The sequence below is a fragment of the Magnolia sinica genome, chromosome 14 (genome assembly GCF_029962835.1).
Source record: "Magnolia sinica isolate HGM2019 chromosome 14, MsV1, whole genome shotgun sequence".
NCBI classification, from domain to species: Eukaryota; Viridiplantae; Streptophyta; class Magnoliopsida; order Magnoliales; family Magnoliaceae; genus Magnolia; species Magnolia sinica.
In genome coordinates this window covers 72,654,905-72,675,672 of record NC_080586.1, presented here as the reverse complement: position 1 = coordinate 72,675,672, position 20,768 = coordinate 72,654,905, and the positions used below count along the sequence as shown (strand labels likewise).

General features: G+C 38.0%; 1 protein-coding gene across 3 annotated transcripts in view; it reads right to left on the bottom strand.

Annotated features, from left to right (window-relative positions):
• LOC131226159 (glutathione synthetase, chloroplastic) overlaps positions 1-20,414 on the bottom strand; it is a 43,373-nt gene extending 22,959 nt beyond the window's left edge. For 2 of the 3 annotated variants that reach the window (XR_009161662.1, XM_058221881.1), the window contains exons 1-4: positions 20,066-20,414; positions 11,313-11,482; positions 9,686-9,761; positions 9,407-9,537 (exon numbers count right to left, since the gene is read on the bottom strand). Coding sequence is in view for 2 of the 3 variants with exons in the window: in XM_058221881.1 (XP_058077864.1) it covers positions 9,407-9,537; positions 9,686-9,761; positions 11,313-11,482; positions 20,066-20,398 (710 nt within the window). In the remaining variant the exon portion in view is untranslated. The remainder of the gene's footprint in view (positions 1-9,406; positions 9,538-9,685; positions 9,762-11,312; positions 11,483-20,065) is intronic. The other variant, XM_058221882.1, reaches the window with a different exon arrangement.
• Between the last annotated feature and the right edge of the window lie 354 nt (positions 20,415-20,768).

The window sequence follows — 20,768 nt, the reverse complement described above, 5'->3', positions numbered from 1 at the left end:
GTCCAAGGTATGTTTGTAGTGGAGAGATAGATTCTAGATAGTGCTCTCAAAGTTCATGAGTGCATTGATTCTTAGCATAGGGAAGGGAAGATTGTCGTATGCAAGTTGGATATTGAGAAAGCTTACGACCATGTCAACTAGGAGTTCCTGATTATATGTTAGGAAGGTTGAGTTGTGGGCAGAAATGGAGAGTGTGGCACCTAGAGTGTCGGCTGTAATTCTCCATCATGGTCAATAGGTCACCTAAAGGCTTCTTTAAGGCTTTGAGGAGCCTTTGGCAAGTTGACACGTTGTCCCTTTTTTATTTGTGGTGATCACTAAAGCTCCTCGATGAAATGCGAGACAAATGCCAAGTGGTTGGCCTTAGGGGTCCTTTGGTTGCCTGTAATTTTTTTAGTTGTAAACACATTATGCCTAAAAAGAGTTTCAGGTGCAATCAGTTTACATACTATTCCGTTTGGCTTTTAAGTGGTAATTTGTTTACAAGTACACAGATTGTGTGTTTGGCTAGCCTGTAAAGTGTTTACAATGAATAAAGTAGGTATTCATACCATGGAGCTTGGGCAATGAACCTTCCAAAATCCGCAAATCACATAAGAAAGACTTGATTTTTTTAGGCCCCTAAGAAAGCATTAAAGCATGCACACACTAAACGGATTAGATGTCTTCCACCCATCACAGTGGGCCCCAAATGCAATCTAGAAGTTTTTAACTGTGGATGTCCCATCCTTCCCTCATGTGGTCCATTTGATAATGGATGAGCTGTTTTTTTAGGGCCACGGGAGAGCATCAAGGGAAGTACATGATGGATAGATTGGATGTACCATACACATTACAATGGGCCCCACATATCATGAGTGTATAGGAACCATTGTGTTCTAACATGTATAATGCCTTTTTAGTTGTAAAGACTTTACCTATAATCTGAAACATGGCTTTTTACAAGGTTTCAAATTACAGCTAAAATTTGTAATCTCTTTACAGCCTGTAAAGGCTTTACAGGCAAATACATGCATCCAAACAACCCATGTAATCAGATTATGTGTAATCCCTTTACAACTTAAGGACTTTACAGGCATGCAAACGACCCCTTATTTGCAAGTTTAGGGTGGCAAATATGGGAATTTAGGTCATGCATCTTTAGTAAGCTGATGACACCATCTTTGTTGTGACATAGACTAAGTCCTAGTGGATAACTTGTAGAAAATAATAAAGTGCTTCGAAGTGGTCTCGAGGTTAAACATAAATATCTTTAAGAGCAAGATTTTGAGTATTAGAATGTCCATGGACGAGGAAGTGTGTTTGGTAGATTTTTCCAGGTACAAAACGGGTTCTTTTCCCTCAACGTATCTTGGTCTTCTGTTATGCATTGGAAAGCCAGCAAAGCACCTTTGGGATAAGGTAATTAAAAGAGCTAAGAGGAAGTTGTCTATATGGAAGAGTTGGCATCTTTGTTTTAGTGGTCAATTAACGTTACTTAAAGCTACCCAATCAAATATGCCACTTTACTTCATGTCTCTCTTCAGGCGTCCAAAATCTATTCCAAATAGGTTGTAGAGGTTGAGGCGAGACTTTCTGTGGAGAGGAGTTGAGGACATAAAAATTCCATCTCTTGAGATAAGAAGAGGTGTGCAAGCCTATAGCTAAAGGGGGAGAAAGTATAATGGATCTGGATAGGATGAATCTTGCTTTACTAGAAAAATGATTGTGGATGTTCAGTTCAGAAGAAGGGAATATGTGTAGAGAGGTTACTGCTAGCAAGTATGGGGTTTAGGAAGGGGGATGGCGGATCAGGGACTCTTCTCTATATAGAGCATCAGGTTTGTGGAAAGTGGTGACCAAGGTGGCTCCTAAGTTCAAAGAGGGGGTTCTTTTCCCTAGGCGATGGGAAGTGAATTCAGTTTGGGAGGACTTGTGGTTAGGAGCAAACAACTTCATGTGTATTTTCCAAGATTAGTTCGGCAATCTCCAAAAAAAAATATTTTTGTGGCTCAATGCTTCTCTATTTGTGAAGATGTAGTTGTTTGGTCTCCCCCCATAAATATTTGTCGGATGAGGAAGCGGAAGAGTTTATTAGGCTCCTAAAGCATCCTCATTGTTGTCTCCCTCCTTAGGCGAGAGGGACACGATGGTGTGGCTTAAAGATACGTCGGATAGGTTCTCAATGTACCCTTTCTATAAGATGCTTCAAAAGTCATTGACGGAAGAGAAGCAAGTTCATACTTCCTACATTTGTGTGATGTGCATGAATAGTGAAGCGTCGATAAATCACCTCTTCATCCATTGCCCGTTTGCTCAAAGGGTGTGGATGAGCCTTCTCGCAATTTTCAATATGCCTTGGGTGATGCCAAGGTCTATTGAAGATCTTCTCTTGGCTTGGCACGGTGGAGGGGTTGGGAGAGAAAGAAGGGTGGTGTGGGGGCTAGTTTTATTAACAAGTTTATGAGCTATATGGGGGAAAAGGAACAACCATTGTTTTAAAAAAATGAGTGGGTCAATGGTAGAGGTGGTAAGAACGATTAAAATCGATGTCATGGATGGGCATCCAATTCAAAGATCATTGATGTTTGTAATCTTCTCTTTGTTTGGGTTGTATTTTTGTTCTTCGCCTTAGCTTCTGCTTTGGTGGGCCTACTTAATAAAGTATTCTTATCCTTCAAACCAAAAAATAAAGGAAATTGTGGGAAAGGAAACATTTATTTCCTGTTTCTCAAAAAGATTTTCCAAGAAAAATTGGAGCCTGTTTCCAAATTTTCCAAGGAAACGTTTATTTCCAGGTTAACACATGTCGCACATGTGGGGTGCTTGAAGATGGCTGGAAGATGTGGGCTGCTTGAAGCTATACGGTGACACATAGCACATTTAACACATGAGCACTTGAAGCAAGGAATGCCAAATCGGTTACGTATCGGCCGTTACGGCCGATACGTAACGGTAACGGTACGCACCGTTACCCGATTCGGGGCCGAAACGGCTGATTCCAATTTTTGTACCCGTATCGGCCGATACGGGCGTAACGGTCACCCGTAACGGTCAGCGCCGTAACGGTCGAAAAACGGCCTTTTTTTTTTGCATTTTAAGGTCCGTTTTTGATGTTTTTTCGAAACTTCTTGCTTCCAAACTCCTTCTCACTCCTTCTACTGCTAATTTCGACCAACCTTGGCTGGATATTTGAGGAAAAAACACATTATATTGGCGGATTTTGTTGAATCAAAGCTTGGTGGGCCATTTTTCATAAATTTGTCAAAAATAGGTATTTATACTTTTTTTAATATGTTTTGCTGTTTTAATTATCTCATATGATGTGTTAATCATAGTAGAACATGTTAATATGCATTTTACAGATTTGGGGTGCCATTTAATATTTTTTTCTATTTACGCATGAATTTTGCCCCTTTTTTTAAAATTCAAAAAATCAATTTTTAATGATTGTTTTGCTGTTTTAATCACTCCATATGATGTGTTAATCATAGTAGATCATGTTAATGTGCATTTTACAGATTTGGGGACCCATTTTATATTTTTTAAATATTTTTTTCTATTTACGCATGAATTTTGCCCCTTTTTTTTAAAATTCAAAAAATCAATTTTTAATGATTGTTTTGCTGTTTTAATCACTCCATATGATGTGTTAATCATAGTAGAACATGTTAATGTGCATTTTACAGATTTGGGGTCCCATTTTATATTTTTTAAATATTTTTTCTATTTACGCATGAATTTTGCCCCTTTTTTTTTAAAATTCGAAAAATCAATTTTTAATGATTGTTTTGCTGTTTTAATCACTCCATATGATGTGTTAATCATAGTAGAACATGTTAATGTGCATTTTACAGATTTGGGGTCCCATTTTATATTTTTTAAATATTTTTTTCTATTTACGCATGAATTTTGCCCCTTTTTTTTAAAATTCGAAAAATCAATTTTTAATGATTGTTTTGCTGTTTTAATCACTCCATATGATGTGTTAATCATAGTAGAACATGTTAATGTGCATTTTACAGATTTGGGGTGCCATTTTATATTTTTTAAATATTTTTTTCTATTTACGCATGAATTTTGCCCCTTTTTTTAAAAATTCAAAAAATCAATTTTTAATGGTTGTATTACTGTTTTAATTATGCCATATGATGTGTTAATCATAGTAGAATATTTTAATGTACATTTTATAGATTTGGGGTACCATTTTATAATTTTTTAATATTTTTTCTATTTACGCATTAATTATGGCCCTTCTTTTTTAAATTTAAAAAATAATTTTTTAATGATTGTTTTACTGTTTTAATCATGCCATGTGATATGTTAATCATAGTAGAACATGTTAATGTGTATTTTACAGATTTGGGGTGTCATTTTATAATTTTTTTCTATTTTCGAATTAGTGACTTTATGTTTTTATTTGCTTATATTGGACAGGTTTTGCCTTGGAGCTTCTTAGGGTTTAGTTAGAATATAAAATCATCTTTATTAACATAGGTCATACACTCATACTCAAATCTAATTATCTAGTGTCTACCTAAGCCTAAAGAAATGTCTGGATCTGGCCAACAACAAGTAAGTGATGATATTGGATGGCAACATTGTGAGAGGGTTGGTGGTACTAGGCACCAAATGAAGTGCAAGTATTGTGATAGACTAGTGACTGGTGGAATTACCCGTCTCAAACAACATTTGGCACATCGAAAGGGTCAAGTTGCACCATCTAGTAGAGTACCGAAAGAGATAATGCTTTTAATGCAAGCTAGTCTGGATGAGTCGAAGGGTAAACGTGCTGTTGTACAAAAGAAGAAAGATGATATTTTGGATGCAGCTCGACAGGAAGTGTTTGGTCCTGAATATATGGGCATTCGTGATGAAGATATTATTGATTCTGACGAAGATTCAGATCGAGAACTTACTATAGCTAGGAGAGAGAGCTTGCGTCTAGCTCGTGAAGAGGAAGAACGTCGCCGCATGTTTGGCACGCATGGGTCAGTGCGTGATACGGGGGGGGGGGGAGTGGGAGTGCAACTGGAAGTGCAACTGCTTCTGCAGGGGGGGTAGGTTTGGTGGGTTACGACGTATGTTTGGGAGCCGACGACAGACATCTTCACATGATGCCCCTATACGTTTGGATGAAGAAGTAAATGAGCCTAGGAGACCCTCTATTGATCCAATCCTATTTAGGAAAGAATCAACTAAACAAAAGAAGATAAAACAAATGTGGAGTAGAACTTCCGTTGAGAAATTAGGTAGAGCAGCAGCAAAGTTATTTATACATGCCAACATACCTCCTAACGCAGCCAATTCTCCATATTGGCAGGTGGTAATTGATGCAGCAGCAGAAGCAGGTGAAGGAATAAAAGCTCCTACGGCTAAGGAGATTAGGGGGAAATGGACAGATGCAGAGTATGCGGATGTGAAAGCATACGTGGCTACCTTTAAACCTGTATGGCAAGCCAGAGGATGCACAATCATGTGTGATGGTTGGATTGGCCCAACCAGACGCAGCATGATCAACTTCATGGTATACTGCCACTTAGGAACTATATACCACAAGTCAATTGATGCCTCAGAGGCAACAAAAAATTCTACTTATATTAATGGACTAATGGATAAAGTTGTGGACGAGATTGGAGAGGAGAATATAGTGCAGATTGTGACAGATAATGAAGCAACATATAAGCTTGCAGGACATATGTTGATGGATAAGAGAAAACATCTTTTTTGGTCACCATGTACTGCCCATTGTATTGATCTTATATTGGAAGATATTGGGAAGAAGAAGAATGTTAAGGAAATGGTCGAAAGGGCAAGGGAAGTGACGACGTTTATTTACAACTATAATCAAGTAGTTGCAATAATGAGAAAGTTTACGAAAGGACGAGAGTTGTTGAGGCCTGCGGTGACTAGATTCGCAACAAACTTTATAGCATTAGAGAGTTTATTCCAGCATAGAGAAGAGTTGAGTGAGATGTTCGCTTCCCGAGAATGGCTCAACACAAAACATGGGAAGAAGACATCAGGAATACCGGTCGAAGTTGTGAACACCATACGGGACAACAAATATTGGAAGAAGGTCAAGGCGATCCTAAAGGTGATGGAGCCACTAATGAGGGTACTCCGTCTTGTTGAATCCGATGAAGCACCTACCATGGGCTTCATATATGATGCCATGGATAAGGTAAAGCTTGCAATTCAACGTGATTGTAGAAGTTGGCAGACTTATTGGAAGATGATCGACAAGAGATGGACAAACCAACTCCATCACGATCTTCATGCAGCAGGTTACTACCTAAATCCTAGGTATAGATATGCCCAATCATTTGTTGCAGATGATGAAGTTCGTGTCGGGCTAAAAAATGTGATAAAGAGATTAGAGCCTGACTTAGATCTGCAAATAAAGGCATTAAATGAATTAGATACATTTGGAAATCGCCTTGGTAGCTTTGGAGATGCTCTTGCACAGCATGCAGTATCTAGATTGCAACCGGCCGAATGGTGGATTAATTTCGGAGAGAGTACGAAGGCTCTCCAAAAAATTGCAGTAAAAGTTTTGAGCCAGACAACATCTTCCTCTAGCTGCGAAAGGAATTGGAGTTGTTTTGCGCTCATTCATTCAAAGAATAGGAATAGATTGCAGACTAGAACATTAGATAGACTTGTCTTCATGCACTACAATATAAAACTAAGAATGCGACGACATCATAGGAGCATTACAGCTACTGATGACGGAGACTACTGTCCAATAAACTTGGATAATATTTATGATGAGGATGACCCACTTCTACCTTGGTTGGAAACAAGGGAAAAACAAATTGAAGAGGATAGTGAAGAATTGGAAATTGATGACCCAAAAATACGCAGAGCACAACAAGAGAGTCGTGCAGATGTGTTGGACCCAGTAAGAGGGGCGGTTATGCCACGTACAGATACGGCTCAAGATCAACAAAAGAGTACGAGCGTGGTAGCGTGGCCGTGCCGGATGAAGACGATGACCCCGCCCGGTGCCGGCACTTCCGGTGTTGCTCGTGCCCTATACATCTACGATCACGATGTCGATGAACAGCGACGAGGTGGTACACGAGGTCGGACTTATGAGTGTACCGAGTCACGATACAGCCAGCAGGAGGTGGGTACATCTAGTGGTGCACCGGGTCCGAGAGGTTCGGAACATCAGCAGGCTCATGGTCTTGGTTATTATGATGGATATTCTTATGGTGAATTGAATTATGATGGTTATACTGAGCCTGTTCCATCAAATTCATGTTGGAGTAGCCCTCCTGATCAATATCCATATGATTATAGATATCCAGATCTAAATCCAAGTTACTCATCACAGCAGACGCACTCTCAATCTCAAGATTCTCAACAGCCTGAGTATGGGCACCAGTATGGCTATTCAACGGGCACTGGTGGATATCTTTACTTGGGGTCGGAGTCGTTGCCTAGTCAGGATCAGTCATCCTCTAGTTTCGTTGATCTAGTATTTCCTTATGGCACTGGATATTATGGATATGTAGCACCTACACCTATCGGACAGCCTCAGCCTGATGGTGACGATGACGATGATGTGGAGGTCGAGCAACCACAAAAAAGCAGATTTTCATTTTGGTGGTGACTTGTGATTGTGACTTGTGAGTATATCTTTGTGTTAAGGTAAGTATTTGTTACAGCAGACAGCTCACAATAGGCGAGTACACACTTGACACTGCCGAACTTGTATTTAAAATAGCTCCCCCGACAACCAATCAAGTAATCCTTAATCAAGTTGCAGGGAGTATATCAGACACTACTAATTTTTTATTTTTTATTTTTTAATATTCTTGACTTGAGGATGACAAGTCATAGACAAGAATCACAGTCACGTGCATGGTGCACCACACTGCACAGGACCACAGGTATGTTCGAGAAATTCCTCAAAAATAATTGCAAACACCTGATGTAAGATATTTTCATTTTACATTCATTCTAATATATCTATCATTGATAGTAGATAGTTAGAAAATTAAATATATGAATTTTGTAGTCAAATTCAGGTTATCTGGTTCATAAATTCATCAGACAGTCCGATACAACTTCTCACCAAAGAGTGGACCGTTACACCACCATAAACATGTTCCAATTTATAAATGAATGCATATTTGGAATGCTTAGAATATTCTGGATTTAATCCATATTTTTTCATATTTTTTTGGCAAAAAAAAAAATTTGTGCCGTTACGGGCCGTTACGCCCCCGTATCCGTATCAGTTTTGGAGGACACCGTTACGCCAACCGATACCGATACGGGATACCTTGACTTGAAGTTAGAAGGCAGCACATGTGCACATAGGCAAATTGACTCATGTGGCATGTTGTCACATGTCGCATATATGGAGCGACTGAAGATGGACAATGGCACATGTAGGGTGCAATTGAAGATGGATGATGGCACACGTAGGTGCTTTGCACATGTGGGTGTAAGCGAAGAAGGATGGTAGCACATTGGCACATGTGGGGCACGACCAAAGATGGACAGTGGGAACTTTGGCACACATGGCATGTGTGAGCCGATTGAAGATGGATGGCAACACATATGGGCTTAACTCAATGGAACTCATTTTCCTTCCGTCGTGGGAAAATGCCTTTCTTAGGGTGAAGGTAGGAGAATATATTTGTTGATCTTCCAACAAAAACAGGAAGTGGAAATGGTGTTTCCCACAAATTCCCACAAAGAAAAGCTTCCCAAACAGTGGAAAGTTGGTTTCATGAGAAATGATGTTTCCTTTTCCTTCCATGAATCCAAACAAGTCCTAAAGAAATTTTATTTCACAAGAGAACTAGGGAAGACTCTCTGCAGAAATTTCTTTTTCACTGGAGAAGTAGAGAAAACTCTCTGCAGAAAGTTCTTTTTTCACTAGAGAACAAGAGAAAACTCTCTGCAGAAATTTCTTTTTTCACTAGAGAACTAGAGAAGACTCTGCAAAAAATTCTTTTTTCACTAGAGAATGAGAGAAAACTTTCTGCAGAAAATTCAAAGGACCAAGGGAAACCACCCCTCATAAGACAAAAAGAGGCTGGCCGGCCTGTTGTTGACAGCAAGACTCATCCACCTCGACAACACACATACTTCAAAGAAGTCCTCATGAGATCCAATCTGGATACTTTATTTCTTTCTGCAATATACATAGTCATTTTCCTCTACTTAACCAGAGCATGTATGAAAAAAAAAAACTCATTAAATACGTACAAGGAACTCCAAGAATATGGATCAAAGTGCTAGCTTTAGTGCCACAAGAAATAAATAAAACCTAATTCATTACATGTTGACTTGAAATTTTAGATTCTAAAATGTCGAAAAAAAAAAGGGCAGCCAAAAGAAGACATGCATGAAATGCAATAATTAATAAAAGATTGAATGTAATTTTGAAATAGAACTACCTAACCTGTGAAGCTCGCTAACAAGACAACTAAGACCAGGGAATGAAGATGAGATCGTGTTGAGCTCTATTTGAAGAAGATCTTTAGTTTGAGCATCAAGCATGTAATCCGAACGATGTAAACCCAAACGTATTTCCTATCATAGTATTGAAATGGGATTAGTGCCACCCCTCATCTAACAACAATTTGCACATTACAGTTTCTACTTGGCTGCCTTTTAATAGTGAGTTATCTGAATGATGAATGATTAGCATGACAAAGAATAAGCCATGTCCAAAAAACACCTCTTTTTTATTGATTTCCAGCATCTTGGAATGAATATCTAAGAGTCTACTGGTGAAAGCATCCACCTTCTTAGTTCTGCAAAATAAGGCGAAGTATTAGAGAAAATGAAGTGCTTGAACAAATTTAGTAAATCCATAAGATACTCAAAAGCCAGAAGAGTAAGTCTACTAGGCATATCTAAAGAAAGAATACAAGCTCAAAGAAGAAATACATAGGTTCACTAGTTTCTCCAGTCTCATGAAGTCATGAAACAAACAAGCCGAAAGAGAAGGTAAACCAAAGGTTAAAAGGAATATTAGTGCAGAACCAGCATTAAGTAGAGAATGAATGTATTAACGTGAATAAACAGTGAAGACATGATAGCATTTCATTTGTTTCCTGCAGAGAGTTTGGATGCACAAGTGAATTGAATTGCAAACCTTCAATTTAATCGCGAGGAAACGACAAAAAATTAACGATCTTTTCTAGTATTTATAATAAGTAACTCCCAAATTGTAATTGGGCTTCTTTCAAGTGCTTGAAGGAAACATAACTGCAATTTGGACCACATGAATACTAAGGATGCTAATTATAGTTTGGATATTTCTATTTCATCATAATCATCTAAGCCTTATCCCAACTAATTGGGGTCAGCTACACGAATCCTGTCCCACCATTCCACTTTATCAAGGTCCATATCCTCAGTTAAACCATCAGTCATCAAGTCTTTTCTTACTAACTCCAGGGCTCCACCCTTATCCTTTGGGGCCTTCCCCTTGCCCTTTTAGAGCCTTCAACTTGAACCAACTCACTAACTCCTAACCAGTACAGTTCTCGGTCTCTGTTGCACATGGCCAAACCACCTGAGTCTACTTTCCCTCATCTTACTACCTATTGGAGCTGCTCCAAAGTTCCATCAAATCCATGCATTTCTAATTCTATCCATCCTTGTCTTGCTACTCATCCATCTCAACATCCTCATTTCAGCTATGCTCATCCTATGAACATGTTCCTCATTCGCTGCCCAAAACTGTCCCATAAAGCATGCTGGTCTTATAGCTATCCTATAACATTTCCCCGTTGATTTCATTGGCATGCACCGATGACATAAAACTCCAAAAGCACATCTCCACTTCATCCAGACAGCTCTAATTCTATAGAAACAATTGAAATTCCACGTGACACTTCATCGAAATGCACTCTTAATGAACCAACCACCTCATTTACAAATCACCCAATATACACATGGGACCGGAGCATGGACTTAGTTTTGAGTGACAAGTGATAACCAATTCAAAACCCCTGATCAAGATTCAAAACAAACTTTTTTACTTATAATTAAACTCTTGAAGTATTTGATATAATATCAGATAAATAGCATACCAGACTCAACATCTGATGGCCATCCATTACAAAACTACAATAAATGAGAAACTATTGATGCCTACAAGGCTATAATGACACGAGTTCGAGTCCCCTCCCTGTGGATTACCCAATGCACGTGGTTGGCGGGGTGATTGCGTGCATCCGCAGGGAATAGTCTCGCCTTAAAAGGGGCGGGGACACCCTCTCGTCATCCAAAAAAATAAAAAAGGCTATAATGAAAATTGAAAACATTCAAACCAATTTAGCTATTAGAGACAGAACCTGGACAGTGAATCCTGCAGAAATTCGCCATCCAAGCTCACACGATCGACAAGCTCATTGAAAATGGGGGCTAACTCACATGCTTGTCTCCAGTGACTCTGCGGAAATGGTGTGGGCAAAAGGGAAATTGGAGCATGAACCAGACCCACTCCAGGAATTGTTCCAGATCTCTGCAAGCCAACAATTAACAACTTGAAATATAAGACTGGTAATTGAAACACATTACACTGATTAATCTAGCAACGGCAAGTCAATTACATGTTACAATGTAGTACATATCTGGAGGTTTCAGGTGAATATCTATTGGCTTAAGACTCCAACTTCCACATCAATTATCAGGTATTGCCTGAAGTTTGGAACCCCAAAGAGCCTCACCAGACGAAACTTTAGACACAACACATGAAGATGACCTAACACAAAATCAGGCGGCTCTGTTAATCAGGTAGGCTGCCTTCCAGTATGAAAACAAAGGATGGTTTATAAAGTGCCATTTGTTCAGATTCAATGTCCATATGAAGCCTGCCTGGGAGTGGCCCGATTTTTGCATCAGGCCATCTTGACAGTGGCCCAACTACCACCATGGCACGATGTGTTTAAATGTGTGGGGGGCTAGCAAACCCCAAGTTGCCACCTTGGCATGATGCATTTAAAGGTGTGTGTGGGACTAGCAAACCCCAAATTGCAAAGGGGTTCTAAAGCATGTGATCACGACTGCAAGCTTGCATCTAATACTTCACTTGAAAAAATGTTCATATTCACAAGGAACCATGGTGTATGCTGCTTGTAGATGACATAGTTTTGATTGATGAGACAAGGGTGTAACAAAGTCAAAACTGTGGAGGATGCTTTAGAACTAAAGCCTAAAGGTTTTTAAATTGACCAGACAAAAACAGACTATTTGAAATGCAGTTTTTGCAACTATAGGAGTGGAAACGGGGAATAAGTTAATATTGAAGTACCCCAAAATAACCACTTCCTATCTCTTGGGTCAATAATTCATGAGAATGGATAAATTGAAAAGGATGTTCCTCATAAATTTTGAGCCAAGTGCATGAAGTGGATATGTGCCTTTGTAGTTTTATGTGATCTCCACATAAAAATCAAACTAAAGGACAGCTATAAGACCAAGCCAAAATGTTAGGCAGCCAAGGAACAACATGTTCATAGAATTAGCGTAGATGAAATGAGGATGTTGACATGGATGAGTGGCATAACAAGAATTAGTAGGCCACATAACTGGAGATGGACAAATCATGAATGCTAGAGGATGGGGGGAATAAGACCAGCAGCCGACATGAATGAAAAGTGAGTTAGATCAGAGGACCTGCTATGATCCATGAAAAGAATCTTGTAAGTATAGGAATTGTTCTCTCTACTGAAATGAATAGAATGAGTACAAAGGTATAGAATTTATATGTTTCCCAAGTCTAACTAGGAAGATTCAAGAAATCATAGCCAGTGTTAGAAATATTGGTATCGTGTTACGTTTTGCATTCTTGGGATACAGATATGTATCGGTTATCGCATGGGATATATCGGTTGTATCGTGTAATGTATCGTTGTTGTTAGAAACAGGGGGAAACATTGGGAAATTGGTTGAATTTTTCAATGAAACTTCAGTGATTGTAAAAAAAGACATCAATACACTGATAAATCAAAACATTACAAAAAACAAGTACACATAACAGGTTTTCTTTGTATGGGGTCCTAATCCATGCGTTGTCTAACTAAATTGATGCAAGTATATTCAATGTTTATTCATATAATTTATAAATGTAAGAAGACGTAGAAACACAAGCAATACATTCAAAAGCAAAAGAAGAATCACTAGATTAGGTTACATACATGATTAATTTGATGTTTGGACATAAAGATTGCAAACGATTTGCAAGAAATTGGGAATTTTTTATTTTTTTTCAATTTTCCGCAGCTCATGCAAAACATGAAAAATCATGAATTTTTAACAATTTGACACTAATTTAACATGATTTATAGAAAATAAAAGGATCGAAATTTGAAAATGCTCACCAAATCGAACATGTGGGATATATCGCACTACTTGTGCATTTCATATCACGTCACGCGAGTGGAATACAAGATATATCATGGGATATATCGGCCGATATCATTGATATTTAAAACATTGACATAGCAAGCTTATCTACAGAGATCCTAAAAATCTTCTTAAACCTATCTAAAAGATTTATATATATTACATGAATACCCTCATAGAAATTACACCACTATCTCCTAACATTTTAGCATTCATCAATATCCAATGCATGCCAACCCCAATTAGTTCAATAAGGCTTAGAAGATGATGGTGATCAATCCAACACACCCACCTTCAAATTGATAACCATTATCCATTAATGCTACCAAAATAGAACCATGTGACACTGAGACAACAAAACTAGTTGAGAAAATGGGTAGTAACACACAGAAGAATTCTTATTTGTCCAAGCAAAACCAATTTGGTTTTCTAGAACCACAGTGCAAACTGTGAAATGATAAAATTCACATCAAATGAATTTAAACTAAAAAAATATCCAATATAAAAAAAGAGGTAGTATATTTGTTGCACACTTGCACGTGCACTATGCTAATCATCGTTTTCTCTGACAAAAATTGGACATGCAATGCATCAGTCGAGTAATATGGGCCATTCATCTGGTTGGGTCCATGGAGGATGGGCCATGGCCCAAAAAGTTTGCCAAACCGATGATGACCTGAAAAAGGACGTTAAAAAGGAACATTTTCAATAGTGCATATTCAACAGGAAAATTTCCAATGATCATAGGGTGAGGATTCTCAAAAGCCTATGCTTTCTGACACATAGCCCATCCACCATAGGTCCCGGGAATAGTCCTGTTAATGAAATAATGCATCACTACAACTTGTCTGGTTTCTGTGGGAACTTGATGCAGCCTTTATAAGAGACTACTTCAGAATTTGTACAAAGGAGTTCCAACTTCCAACAGTCTTTTTCAAACAAGCAACATGTCTTTCACATCAATCTACACAAAATGGCAAGAGAGTATACTAGGGTTATTATTCTATACATCTCATTTAGGCACATGGATAGTCTAATCATCGATCTAGAGACTCATGGTTCTAGATATCAATGCAAAGAGGCATGTCGGCCGAACCGAAAAACAATATGACACCGCTATCATGTATCTACAGGAATCGGTTGGTTTTTTTTAATGAAGATATTCAATAATTTTATTTTTTATTTTCTATTTTGGATATGTATCAAACCATTCTTTTATAAGAATGTTGCCTATCGGCTTGACCCATGGAAAATCAAGCAAATGGGCCTTAATCAGTGTTCGAAATATCGGTATCATGTTATGTACCATATCCTTGGTATACAAATACATATCAGTTATCGCACGGGATAAATCGTTTGTATCGGGTAATTTATCGCACTTTTTGGGAAACACGGGGAAACATTGGGGAAACGGTTGGATTTTTCAATGAAACTTCAGGGATTTTTAAAAAGACCTTAATACACTCTTTTAAATCATAACATCTCAAAAAAGAAGTGTGCATAATAGGTTTCCTTTGTATAGGGTCTTAAGCTATGCGTTGTCTAACTGAACTAAAGCAACTGTATTCAAATTGAATGCATAACATTTAGAGTGTATGTGATGATCATTTCATCAAACACTCCTAAAAACTTCGAAATTAGTCTCAATTGACAGCTGGTTGAAGGGAAATTTTGGAAAATAATAATATTTTAATATTTTTTAATTAATTTTTAATTAGAAAATGATTTTTATTTTTTGAAAATTGACAAGAACTTAACAAATCAGTAGACCAGCCCTCATACATGCTTGATTTCATGTTTGGAGTGCAAAATTTCAAGTAATTTGGGAGAAATTGGCAAAATTTTGAAAATTCCCCAATTTTCCCCAAATCGGACTGCCTATACTCAAATTTTGAAATTAGAGTGTATGTGATGATCATTTCATCAAATACTTCAAAATTAGTCTCAATTGACAGCTGGTTAAAGGAAAATTTTGAAAAAAACATAGAGAACATGAAGAACCAATGGATATCGAAATCAACACGCCAACTCCATGATTTTTCATGAAAAACATGAATAACCAATGTGGATTTGTAACCCTTCGACGCCGATTTAGCATAATTTGAACAAAAAAAAAAAAAAGGATCGAAAATTGAAAATGCTCACCGGATCGAACATGTGCGATATATCGGCACTACCTGTGCGTTTCATATCGCACAGGTGGGATACAAGATATATCATGGGATATATCGGCCAATATAGTCGATATTTAAAACACTGGCCCTAATCCAACACAAATGAAGCATGATTTGGTAAATTACTACCCATTACATCTATGGAAACACCTCAACTAAAAAAAAGAAAAAGAAAACATGAAAAAAATAATTTGTGGATGACTCGCCCTTCTTTCTGATTTTTCTCATAATGGTTCATTCTGCTTCAATTTGTTGAATCTCACTCAATTATTTCGTTTTGATCTCAAAATAGGCCTAGATCTAGTCTAAAGTGACTTTCTAAGCTTCCTCCATATTTCAAATGAAAATAGAACGAAGAGGAAAATGAGAGATAATTTGGAGGGGAAAAAATCAAATTTTGTCCTTTATGGGCAAATCGGCCTTTATAGTCCCCGTAAAGGCCGTATTAGCAGATATGATACCAATATTCAAAACCACCAGACTGCACATCCAGGAGACCACTGAAAACTGGCCACTATACAAACATCAAACCAATCAAAAGACCCAGTGTCTGTAAAGTGACCTGCAAAGTGGACAACTAATGATAAAAAAAGAAAGCCCCTTTGTTGTAATCCTCCCTTTATAGACCAGTGGCTAAAACTGTCAGTGTAAAGTGACCTGCAATGTGGACAACTAAAGATAAAAAAGAAAGCCCCTTTGTTGTAATCCTCCCTTTATAGACTAGTGGCTAAAACTGTCTGTGTAAAGTGACCTGCAAAGTGGACAACTAAAGATAAAAAGAAAGCCCCTTTGTTGTAATCCTCCCTTTATAGACCAGTGGCTAAAACTGCCTGATAGGACTAATTTTTTTACCAAGCAATTACGGGGCCCTTCAGATGGACGTCCATATCAATAGTTGGATCTCCACATGTGCTAAAACAATAAGGAAATATTATCCAAAAGGATTAAGCAAAATACACACGAGGGAGGAGGCAACATTACAAGAGAGGGGAGCAACACTCTTCTCACTAGACCATTTGCAACTGATTCCCATGTAGTGCACCCCATTTGGACCGTAATAGACAACCATGCAAATGAGTTGTCTACGATAATCATGAAACTTCTTGGTTGCATTTGCATCAAGGTTACATGGATCATGGGACGTTTTGGTACATGGTAACAAAATGGGAGAGCGGTGCTCTACTTCCTCCAATTACCTCCAATAATTGGTTCACTAAGGGTGGGATCATGTTCGTAACTCCAATACATACACTGCACATTCAATATAGTTTTATATATGAACTCATATTGCAATTTATATGAAATGATGAATGTTATTATTATAGACCCCACATGCTTAGTGTTATATTACAACTAAATAAATAAAAGTATAGATCTCTACATTGTAAATATAAATTTCGTGAAGAATACAAAGACATAATTTCAGGTCACTAAAAATAGCAATAGAGAAAGCAAATTTCCCATAATCCTGATCGCTCAATCCAGAACAACAAATGCAGGGGATTTCATGTTTTAGGTAACATTTGCTTTGCATGCACAATTGAATTTACAATTACCCTAGCATGCATAATTGGGAAATGGCCCTCAAATTGCAGATACATCTTTCAAGTCAAATCCTACTTGAAATTAAAAATTCAGAGCTTATTCCCTCAATTCTTAGCAAGGAAAGAAATTGCAATTCAGTCATTTCCACTTTGTTAGACAAATTATCACAAGTCAATCCAAGAGTAAGTACATCCAAACACAAGCATAATCATAAAAACAATATAATACGCATCACGATCTTCAAAACTCACATCAGTCCACATGAAAGTGAGCAAAAGTTCTCCATGAATACAACAAGGCAAAAATTATGTTTCTTCAAATAGTAGCCAGTAGAGCTGAAAAGGGAGCCAATATTTACGCCCATCCATGTCAAAAGGTGTATTGATCAACCAAGGTGAAATATCAATTCCCACCGAGTAGGAGCCACTATTTACCCCCACCCGTAAGAAACAACCTTTTCTTTCTACTATTGGTGTAAAATAGTTTGTCACCAAAAAAATTCAAAGTGAACCCGTATTGATAAACAGTAAACACACTCTTCTCTCTCTACTCTTACTATACAACAACACAAAATTATGTAATGTATCACTAAAGGTTCAAAGTAAGGGTGTGTTTATCAACCAAGGTGAGCAAAAATATCAATTCCAACCTTTAAAAACAAAAAAAAAGAGGAATCCACTATTTACCCCACCATCATTGAGAGAAACACCCTTTATTTTCTACTCTTGGTATAAAACGGTACAAAATTATACAATTGTATCACCAAAGCTGAAAGTGAAGGGTGTATTGATCAGCCAAGGTAAATGTAAATGTCAATTCCCACTAGAAAAGGGAGACACTATTTACACCAACCTGTATCGCTAGACACACCTTTTCTATCTACTCTTATACAACACAAATTTGTATAATTGTATCACCAATAGTTCAAAGTTAACGGTGTTGATCAGCCAAGATGGGAAATTCCACCGCCCCCCCCCCGGGTATAAAACAGTACAAAGTACATATAATCATATCGCCAAAAATTGGCACTGATGGTTGTATTGATGAACTAAGGTGGGTGTAAATGTCAATTCCCACCCAAAAAAAGGAGCCACTAACACCCACCCATATCGATAGACACACCCTTTTATCTCCACTCTTAGTATACAACAACACAAAATTGTATGATTGTATCGCCAATAGTTCAAAGTAAAGGGTACATTGATCAATCAATGTGCGCCAAAATATCAATTCCCACTTTTTTTTTCTTTTCTTTTTTTTAAAAAAAAAAGGTGGGAGTCACTATTTAACCCCACCCATATTTACTCTTGGTATAAAACAGTACAAAGATTGTACAATTGTATCACCAGAAAATTGAAAGTGAAGGGTACAAACAAAATGCTTGTACAATTGTGTCCAAACAAAACACAAAATGATTTCCAAACAAATAAAAATAAAAAGAGCCTTTCCCAACAAAACAATGCCTTCCCAAAAAAAATTGCTTTCCAAGCCAAAAAAAAAAAAAATTTCGAAAGTGAAGGGTGCATTGATCAACCACTATGGGTGCAAATGTCAATTCCCACTTTAAAAAAGGGAGGGGGGGTGTGCCGCCCACTATTTTCACACCACCCACATCAATATACACACCTTTTTCTCTCCACTCTTAGTTTACGACAGCACAAATTCATATGACCGTCTCAACAATAGTTCAAAGTAAAGGCATGTGGTTCAACCAAGGTGAGTAAAAATATCAATTCCTACTAAAAATTAAAAGTAGAAGCCACTATTTACCCCCACCCATATCCACTCTTGGTATTAAACAGTACAAAAATTGTAAAATTGTATCACCGAAAATTGAAACTGAGGGTTGTATTAATCAACAATGGCTATATGTCAATCACCACTAATAAAGGGAGCCAATATTTACACCCACCCATATCAATGGACACACCCTTTCTCTCTACTTAGCATAAAATAGCACAAAATTGTACAACTGCATTGCCAATAGTTCATAGTAAAGGGTGTGTGGTTCAACAAAGGTGGGCAAAAATATCAATTCCTACTAAAAATTAAAAGTAGGAGCCACTATTAACCCCCACCCATATCCACTCTTGGTATTAAACAGTACAAAAATTGTACAATTGTATCACCAAAAATTGAAACTGAGGGTTGTATTAATCAACAATGACTATATGTCAATCACCACTAAAAAAGGGTGCCAATATTTACACCCACCCATATCAATAGACACACCCTTTCTCTCTACTTAGCATAAAATAGCACAAAATTGTATAACTGCATCGCCAATAGTTCATGGTAAAGGGTGTGTGGTTCACCAAAGGTGGGCAAAAATATCAATTCCTACTAAAAATTAAAAAGTGGGAACCACTATTCGCCCCCACCCATATCTACTCTTTAGTATAAAACAGTACAAAAGTGTACAATTGTATCACCAAAAATTGAAACTGAGGGTTGTATTAACCAACAATGACTATATGTCAATCACCACTAAAAAAGGGAGCCAATATTTACACCCACCCATATCAATAGACACACCCTTTCTCTCTAGTTAGCATAAAATAGCACAAAATTGTATAACTGCATCGCCAATAGTTCATGGTAAAGGGTGTGTGGTTCACCAAAGGTGGGCAAAAATATCAATTCCTACTAAAAATTAAAAAGTGGGAACCACTATACGCCCCCACCCATATCTACTCTTTAGTATAAAACAGTACAAAAGTGTACAATTGTATCACCAAAACATTGAAAACAAAGGGTGCAAAGATCAACCAAGTTGGGTGTAAATGTCAATTCCTACTAAAAAAAGGGAGCCATATTCACACCCTCCGGCATCGATAAACACACCCTTTTCGCTCCGCTATTATCATACAACAGCACAAATTTGTATAATTATATCACCAATAGTTCAAATTAAAGGGGTGCTGATCAAACAGGGTGGGTGTAAATATCAACTCCCACTTCTTGGGGGGGAGGGGAATTACCTGATTGGTTTTGTCTCCAACAACAAGCCCATTGAGAGAGCTCCAGACAAGAGCTTCTGACACCAGCTCTTGGAGCAGCTCTGGAGCCATGAGGTGGGACCCAGATAATGATTTGGCAGGATTTTCAACATGGGTCTCTGGGATTACAGTTTCTCCACCACATTTCAGTGGTTGGATGGAATGAGAGGATCTGTCCATGGATTTGATTATGGGATTTGGGAGATGGGTTTGATGGGGATGATAGGTGGGGATTGGTCTGTTGTGAGGAGAGAGGGTGGGAGTTGAAATGTAGATGTTATTTGAGATTGAGAGGGAAGAAGGCCCAGCACCCATTTTATCTCCACCGCGTTTTAACTATCTCCACTTCCTTAAACCTCTCCCAATCACATCATCCTCCACCCGAGTACGTGTGAAATGTACTCTGGTTTTTACGTATGGGTCCCACATGGCGATATATCCAAACCATTGGTCTGGTGGAATAGAACTCGATGTTGATTGACCGTGACCCAAAATTTCTTTCAATAAGACGATCCTAACCGTGAATCTAGCGGCAGTCCACCCTCAACTAAAAGAAGGCCAGGGATTTGACGGATAGGATCTTCGAATATAGGAGTTTTTGGGGCATGGTCCATTTGCTAGCGGCGATAACCATATCAACGGTCCGGATCACTTTAAAGTGGTACCTGCTTGGTAGAATGGAAGC